This window comes from Oryzias melastigma, linkage group LG23 (genome assembly GCF_002922805.2).
Source record: "Oryzias melastigma strain HK-1 linkage group LG23, ASM292280v2, whole genome shotgun sequence".
NCBI lineage: Eukaryota > Metazoa > Chordata > Actinopteri > Beloniformes > Adrianichthyidae > Oryzias > Oryzias melastigma.
In genome coordinates this window covers 18,965,089-18,974,212 of record NC_050534.1, presented here as the reverse complement: position 1 = coordinate 18,974,212, position 9,124 = coordinate 18,965,089, and the positions used below count along the sequence as shown (strand labels likewise).

The 9,124-nt window shown below is 38.4% G+C and overlaps 2 protein-coding genes across 4 annotated transcripts in view; one reads left to right on the top strand and one right to left on the bottom strand.

Moving 5' to 3' along the window:
- Positions 1-9,124, bottom strand: part of LOC112154670 (endosome/lysosome-associated apoptosis and autophagy regulator family member 2) — an 80,509-nt gene that overhangs the window by 51,015 nt on the left and 20,370 nt on the right. The gene's annotated exons all lie outside the window — the stretch shown is intronic.
- The window catches only part of nrip2 (nuclear receptor interacting protein 2), a 39,032-nt gene that overhangs the window by 25,575 nt on the left and 4,333 nt on the right, over positions 1-9,124 (top strand). The window contains exons 3-4 of the mRNA XM_024285836.2: positions 7,009-7,091; positions 8,607-8,713. Coding sequence (XP_024141604.1) covers positions 7,009-7,091; positions 8,607-8,713 — 190 coding nt within the window. The remainder of the gene's footprint in view (positions 1-7,008; positions 7,092-8,606; positions 8,714-9,124) is intronic.

The window sequence follows — 9,124 nt, the reverse complement described above, 5'->3', positions numbered from 1 at the left end:
TGCAGACTTCAACTAATGCGAATTAATTTTAGAACGTAACTTCAGCAAATAAATGGAGGGAACACTTTTATACGGTTGTCCTACAAACAACTTTTTTGGGAAAATAAAGTTTTGTGAAAGAATAAAGACTGGAGTTTGCGTTTGTTTTGAGAGTGTCTTGTTTGTTTGATGTAGGGGCTAATATGAACGTTTCTATGTAACTTTATTGACTTTTGTCTCTAACTGAAGCCTCTCCAGCCATTCATAATGCAACAGGTGTTTGAACCTCAAACCCTGAACAGTAGGGGATGGATCCAACAATTCCCCTTGAAAAACTCGGCTCTTGAGGTGATGCTGTGGGACGTCTTGTGGTATCCGGTTGTTTGTCACGTGACTCATTTAATTAAAAGAAAGTGTTACCATTGCAGTTTTGCCAAATATATCCTTTTTGATATGTCACAGCAAATCCTTTTTATGATAAATGCCAGCTTTTTTAAATTGTCGTGTTTTGTTCGGCAAATTTATGATAAAAAATCCAATTTTCGCAATTTCATAGTCAATGGAAATGCAGCTATAAAAAAAAAAAGATTTGATTGCGATTGACAGCCGAGCACATTCTGTATAAAAGAAACAGCACAGAGGAGAATGATTGACAACGTCAACAGCCAATCAGGACACAGAACACAATACACTGTAAAAAAAAAGTAAAATTACACTGACAAAAATCTACAAAATACCAAGACCATGAAAGATGAACCACAATACAGAGAGGGAACACTACATACTTGTATGACTATAAGTTTTCAACCTTCAAAAAGAAAAAAAACGGTTCAGGTTTGATTTCCTTGAATTTGGCGGCTGTTATTCTAGTGAAAATGTGATGTTAACCGACAAAGTCTTTCAAAGTGAAGCTCAAAAGTGTTTGTTGTAACTAGAACTCTCGAAAACTTTCATCTTAAATGCTTGTTTAAATCTTGACTTAAGAGGTTTTCCGTTTCGTCTCCTTTCTACCGTTTCCATCGTTGGCTGGGTTTTAGTTTCAGTTGTTCTTTAACATTCAGCGGCTATTTTTAAACGTCGGAGCAGAGAAGGACTTTGGCATCAAGTCTGAGACAAAAGAGCAGGTTTGTGGTTTGGCTGATAAGCCAGAGAGGACAAAGGAGGCTCAGTCTGCTCCGAAGGAGGAGGATAAAAATAATGGAGAACAAATGTGCTGATTTCTATAGGGAAGGGCAAAACACCTTTTAGTCCAGATAACAAGATATTGATTTATGAGGAAAAGAACGGACAGAAAAGGATAAGATCTAAGAAATCTGTTTCAATATCAGTGACCCAACATCACATCTGTTGATAGAAACTTAGATCAGAATTTAAAGTTTACTGAGCTTCAACTAAAAATAAAAATATTGATCATGGATGATTTGTTTTCACTTTTAAATGTAACCCTTAGTTGTCTGTGAACTCACCAGTGTGTTTCGCAATCACATTGGTTTATTACATTAGCGTAGTTTTATTCTAAATCTAATGTAATGACGTATGTTACCCCATTTGTATAAGTCTTTGGAACAGTGGATATTATTATTATTATATTTTTTTTGTCTGATAGTTGAGCAGCAGATCCAAGAACAACAGTGCGGTTTCCGTCCTAGTCCTGGAACTGTGGACCAGCTCTACACCTCTTCAGGGTGCTGGAGGGTTCATGGGAGTTCGCTCATCCAGTCCATGTCTTTTGCGGATTTGGAGAAGGCGTTCGACCATGATGTCTTGTGGAGGGTGCTCTGGCAGTATGGGGTCCAGGGAACCTACTGAGCCTGGTCTCTGCATGACTGGAGTAGGGACTTGGTTCGGATAACCGGCAGTAAGTCAGACCTGTTCCCGGTACATGTTGGACTCCTTCAGGGCTGCCCTTCATCACTGGTTCTGTTCATAGTCTTTACGGACAGAATTTCTTGGCCCAGACAGTGGCCGGATCGGGTCTGGCTTGGGGACCACATGATTTCGTCTCTGCACTTTGCAGATGATGATCTCCAGCATGCATTTGGGCGCCTTGCACCTGAATGAGAAGCAGCTGGGATGTGGGTCAGCAAGTTTCAGGCCATGGTTCTTAACTGGAGGAAGGCAGTTTGCCCTCTCTGGGTGGGTGGAGAGCTCCTGCCTCAGGTAGAGGAGTTAAAGTATCTTGGGGTCTTGTTCACGAGTGAGGGAAAATTGGTGCGTGAGAACAAGAGGCGGATTGGAGTGACGGTTGGTGTTTTGGTCTTTTGTGGTTAAGAGGGAGCTGAGCCAGAAGATCTCAATTTTCCGATCGATCTCTGTTCCAGTACTTACCTATGGTCATGAGTTCTGGTTTGTGACTGAAAGAATGAGGTCCTGAGTACAAGTGGTTGAAATGAGCTTGGCTGGGCACTCCCTTAGAGATAGGGTGAGAAGTTCGGTCAACCGGAGAGAGCTCAGAGAAGAGCCTCTGCTCCTTGAGAGGAGCCAGTTGAGGGGGTTCGGGGATCTCAGCTGGATGCCTCCTGGGCCCCTCCCTGGAGAAGTGTTTCGGGCATGTCCCACTGGGCGGAGGTTCCGGGGAAGACCCAGGACACGTTGGAGAGACTATGTCTCTTGCTGGCCTGGGAACCCCTAGGGGTCCTCCTAAAGGAACTGGAGGAAGTGGCCAGGGAGAGGGAAGTCTGGTAACTGTGCTTAAACCGTTGCCCCCGTGACCTGGTCCAAATGAGCTGGATGGATGAATAGATGGACTTTACAAGAAATTTTGACCTTGTCTTTGCTTTGTGTATAGATTTATGGATTAGAATTTTGTCTCAGCACGTTTGAGCTTCTTCAGAAAACGTAAAAACGGTCAAATGCCCATGCACCGCTACAGTCCTGGACCAGATTGTTTTCATGATTTGTCTTTCTTGTGACACGTTTAAACACAAATTTTACCACCACCAAAAAGTCACCAAAATTTGCACACCTAATATCTTGTGAAAAGACCCCCTCCCCCAAAAATGATCACATCATAGCAAGAGAAGACATTAAAAAAAATGAACCAAAGTTTTGTCGACCTTTGACCTCAGAAGGAGGCCACCATCTTGAATTTTTAAAGAAAATCTCCTTTCGTACCAACTACATATTTAAACTCCTCTTAAGGATTTCGAGCTACCACCTTCTAAATCCTTGAACATCACTGAGAAGCTACTTGGGGAAATTTATGGTTTTAAAGTTTGTAGATTTTGAACAGCGTTAGCGTACCAAGCTAGCAAAACTGCCTTTTGTTTGCATATTTTTTACCAGAATATTGTAAAAATGTAACATGAATCGCTGGCTCAAGCTGGATGAAACAATGTGACATGATAATATTAGGAATGTGGGCGCGGTTAGCAAAAATCTTAGTTGCCAAGGAAATCTAAAAATTTACTTTTGAAGATTTTTGTAAAAATTACAAACATCTGTTTGTCACCTCCAGGAGACCAAAACAGAAAATGGTTGCTATGAAGATAAAACGAGCAGAAAAGCCACAATCTTGAAAATAAGAATTTGTTACCTGCAGCTCTTACCAGGCTGGTTGGGGCAGAACGGAGGGTGAGGGGCATGTAGCAGCTGCTCAGCCGGCGGGGGCAGTGGGGTCGCTGCAGGCCATACAGGGACTTTGATTTTATTTTTTCTCGCAGCAAAAAGACAAAATTTACTATTCGGACTTGGATTTTTTTATGTAGTTTGAGGCTTATTGTGGAATTATTTTGTAATATGATGAAAATATATTTATAAAAATATAAAACTAGTAAAAAGATGTATATAATGTCACAAAAACATCTATAACTGTAATTTGTTAAAGTAAATTGTCAACACAAACACTCAAAAAGGCTCCAGAGTACTAAACTTAGATAAAAAATGAATCCAGGTTGTATTCTGGATCTTTCTGCATCTTCTACCTAACATAGGATAAACCTATGGACTCAGTCTTGATGTGCAGCTGCTGGGTTGAGTTTGCTTCAAACTACGCAGAGCCTTCAGTTAGGATGTATTTTTCTCTGAGAGTCTAATGTGATGCATGCAGACTGCGCGGGTGGTGCTCCATGCGGTTCATCCCACATGCATGCAGAGCTGCCATATGCACTCAGGAAAAGCCTTAAACCAGCAGAGCTTTGTTTGCCGGCGTTCAGGGCTGAGGGTGAGCGTGGAAGAAGCGTTCGACGCATTTCAGTCTGCGGCGGCGTGTGCAGGAGAGGGGCTTGTGACACCAGGAGCCCCGCAGGCTTCAGAGCAGATGTGAGATAAAAAGGGAAAAACAAATGTCACCGGAAATTAGGTCAGGCTGCCTGCTAGCAAAACTACTCTCAATCTGGAGCTTGAAAAGCCCAAAAGGAACAAAGTAGTAAAAGGCTGTTAGAATTATAGAGATAGGGGATTTCTTTTTTTGTTTTTGTTTTTTTTTTTTTTTGCAAATTTGGCTCTGAAAACATGTTTTTGAAAGAAAAAAAAGCTCCAATAGACAGTTATCTACAGAGCCCTGGACACAGAGTATAGAAAAAATAAAAACATTTTAAAAAGTTAGCTCAAATTACTGTTTTGTGAGCACAAATTAGCATTTAGTCCACTTAAATTTGCATGTTGTGCGCACAAGAAAGCATTTTGCGTGCACAAAATGATAACTTGTGTGTACAAGATACTAATTTGTGCACAACTCTAACCCAAAATGGAAATAAAATGTTAATTTGTGGCCACAAAATGCTAACTTGTGCACACAAGATACTAATTTGTGTGTACACAATGCTAATTTGTGTCCACAAGATACTAATTTGGGCATACGAAATGCTAATTTGTGCACACAAGATACTAACATTTGTGCACACAAGATAGTAATTTGTGCACACCAAGTCCTAATTTGTGCGTATGAAATGCTGATTTCTGCACACAAGATACAATTTGTGGCCACAAAAAACAAACTTGACCACACAAAATGCTAATTTGTACGTACAAAATGCTAATCTGTGCACACAAGATACCAATTTATGAGCACAAGGTACGAACTTGCATACACAAGATAATTTGTGGCCACATAATGCAAATAAAATGCTAACTTATTACCGCAAAGTATTTGTTTGTGTGTACAAAAGCTTCATTTGAGGACCTTTTTCTTTTTCAGTGTCATGTCCACGGCTTTGTAGTTAACGTAATGTGGGGTAGAAAATATCCAGATTCACATTTCATATTTCTTGTAATCTTCATAAATTTTTTAAATTATGAATTTATGTCATAAACGCTAAAGCTAGACACAATTAGCTGGAACTCAACCTAAAAAACCCACATAAAATAGTTTAAGATTTTAAGGACATGAAAAGGACTTTTTTTCAAACCATCAACAAAATCAAAATTTTCCGCAACATTTAAGTTAAAAGGGTAATCTTTTGTGGTCTTAGCTAAAAATTCAAATATGAGATTTTACTTTGTAATACTACAACTTTTAAAAAAATGTTACAGCTTTGTTCTTGTTAAATTTGAACCAATTATCGTGACTATTTTGTGAAATTTTTGACATTTTTTCTCACATTTTTACAACTTTATTCTGATGAAATGTTGACTCTCAATATTTTATAAATTTAGTCTCAGAAAATTCCTATATTGTTTCTCAATAATTTACAACTTTATTCTAATTAAATGTATACATTACACATAATTTTACAATTTTATTCTCATAATAGGTTTACATTTGTCTCATAGTTTTACAACTTTATTCCCATAAAATTTTGACTTTTTTCTAATAAATGTATAACCATATTCTCATAAAATTTACATTTTGTTTCTCCTAATTTATACCTTTATTTTAGTCAACTTTTTTTTACATTTTTCTCATAATTTTATAACTTTATTCTATTAAAATGTTTTTTATTTTTTTCCAGTTTTTAAACTGTATTCTCATAACATTTTTACATTTTCCTCATAGTTTTACAACTTTATTCCTATAAAAGGTTTGAAATTTCTCTGGACATTTTACAACTGTTGATCATTTTTTACCTTTTTCTCAGAAATTTGCAACTTTATTGTTATAAAATTTCATTTTTTTCTCGTAGTTTTACGATTTTATCCTCATAAAATTGTGACTATTTTCTCATAATTCTGTTCTCCTTTTTTCCATCTCGTCTTCCTGCGCTTTAGGAAGTGCTGCAACAAATTTCTTGCTTTCTCTTTGCCTTTTTATTTTTTTGTTTGTTTCATTTTATATCTCGGAAAAGTCTCTCTGGGCTGTTGCTGTTGACGGAATATTCCATTGTTGCAGAAGTGCTGGGGGAGGACGAATACTTGAGCAGTTTCATGCCATTTCAGTGATTTGAGTTTTTATGACACAGTTAGATAATAATAGTCGTTAAAATGACTTCAGACATTTTTTTGGTACGTTTTCAGCTCAGTCGCCCACCTTGGCCTAATGGTAAGTCCGCCTCTGAGCGAGGGACCCCCGTGTTAGGAAAATGACTCAGCAGTGAGAGTTTTTTTTTTCCATCAGGAACTCAAATATCTGGACAGGTTTAGCTAGAGAATGACGGCGGTTTGGGACATTGATTTCTGGATGCAGACATCAGAACAGATATGAGTGTTTGTGGTCATAAATCCCATCACTGGTGTTTCCTTCCCCGCTGTGTTCAACCCGCTTGTATGACTCACATGTTTAATATTTCATGCTCCGGTGAAGCGTGAGCCTGAAACATCAAAGTGCACTCCGCAAACACACCAGAAAAAGCTTCTTCAGCAGATAAACGGTTCCCCGATCGTTCAAAGACTACAAAATAACTCTGTAATCTTTAACTGGATCATCAAGTTTTGGACTTCAACTCCAAGTCTCTGAATCGATGCGGATCTAAAGAAGCAAACATCTCGATGGCGAGTGATAAATAATTGACTTTCAGCTTCACATGTCAGACGAGCTTGTTCCAAAGACCAGATGAGTTTTGTTGCTGCTTGTGTGACTAATCATTTCCTTACAGTGGTACAGAGCGTGGTGGAAAAATCAAACTGACATGACCCCCCCTGTCCTCCCCACAGTGCTGTGAGACAGAAGTCAAGGCTTCCATCAACACCGGCAGTCTACATAACCACATCTCCGCCTCCTGCTGCCGACGGCTGGGGTAAGAACCGCCGGCGTCCGCTCGCTGTGAGACCGCTTTGAATGCCGAACATCGCAAGCAAATTCTGACGGAACCAACAAAAGGGGGAGTTTTTCCACAGGACTTTAAAGGGAAACTAAAACTGTGAAATAAACAGTTTCTAGTGTTTGTGATCCAGATCAGGAAACAGCTTCTACTTTTCCCCCTTCACCTCATTTTATTCTGCATTTTCTCAAAACTGTTCAGCCGCGACGCCAATTCTGAAGGAGAAACTCCTACAGATAAGGCAGCTTTATTTCTAGGCACTAAAGTGCTTCACATTCGTAGAAAGTTTAAGCTTGAAGTAACATGTAAACTTTTATGAAAACGAATGAAAGCAGAAGAAAAGGTGAGTCTTTACCCTGGGTTTAAATAAACTGCTGATCTAAGGCTACGTTCACACCGGCCTCGGCCTTCAGGCGACCACTTTCAATGAAGTATTGCGTGAATGCACGTTTCAGACTTCCACATTCAAAATTCTTGCGCTCAAATGTTGCTACGCTGGTTTTAGGTTTGTTTTCAGAAAACCCCAGTTGACTGACCAATCAGGGACAGAGATTTGGTAGTGACGCTTCGTTGTAACGCCCACATCGCACTCCAGCCGATGCTTGAACTGCGCAGAACCTCCGATCGAGTCTCAACATTGACTTAACATTAAAAGTGGACGTCCGAGCCGCTCTCTGTGTGAATGCAGCTTCACTTTTTAGTAAATGTACAACTTTATTTTCATGAAATGTACAACTTTATTTTCAAAAAGTATGACTTTTTCCTTGTAAAATTACAACTTGTTCAATCATTAATATATAATTAGATTTTTGTACATTTTTTAACCTGTTTTGTACTTTTTTCTCATTATTTTCGATTTTGCTAAAATATTTGACAGTTTTTTCCACGTAGTTTTATGGTCTCTTTCTCTCAATATTATGATGTTTTTTTCAGGATTTTGATTTTTTCCCAGTTTGTTTCAGTTGATTTAAGCTCCGCTCACACTGGGCTCAGAAACAATCATTCAAATGATTGATTTCAATGAAAAGTTGATGTAAACACACGAGTTGAACTGACCAATCAGGGACGACGCTCAAATTGAACCGCAACACTTCAGACCGAGTCTGAACATCAACACATTAAAACTAGACGCTGTACCAATTGCGTTTTATGTGAATGCAGCTTTACTTTTTAGTAATTATACAACTTTATCTTCATAAATTATAACTTAAATTTCGAAAAAGCAGGACTTTTTCCTTCTAAAATTACACCTTGTTAAATCATGAATTTATAATTAGATTTTTGTAACATTCTGTCCTTTTTCTTTTTCTCATTATTTTACTTTTTCCACAATTTGACATTTTTCTCACATTTTTACGATTTTTTACGACAGCTGCAGAGGTTTTTCCTCATATTCTGAATGGTTTTGAGGCTGCAGACGATTGTTAGATAATTAAATGTGAGATGCAGCAGCGTCTGCGATCGCTCCTCATGGTTTGTGTGATTTGTTAGACTGGTAGCGAGTGAGGACCGTTCGCCGTGTGGCGTCAGCAGCTCAGTGACGGCTCTGCAGCTGCAGGTGGGCAGACAGGCGCTCCGGTGTTCAGCTTTCGTCAAAGGTAAGAATTTGAACCCCATAAAGCCCACGATATCAAACAACTGACAAAGTTATTTTTCTATTTTTAAGTTTTTGAAATCCACAAAAAATAGCAATATAGTTTTTTAATGAGATGTAAATAGTATTATTATGATCTGTTTGACTGAGTTTTTGTTTAAAATAATGTCACTTTAAGATGTAAAAAAGCACCTTAATGTATCCACTGTCTCAAATTTAATCCACACATTGTTGACATGGTGTAACTATTTAATAAAGAATTAATTAGCACAAATTTTGCTTTCTGTCAATACAGCAAGTAGTTATAAAAAGATAAACAAATTAAAGTAATTCTCTATACTCAGGTATTAAGGCCACCATAAAATAAAAATAAAAAAAAAAATACACGGCTGTACGGTGGCGCAGTGGTTAGCGC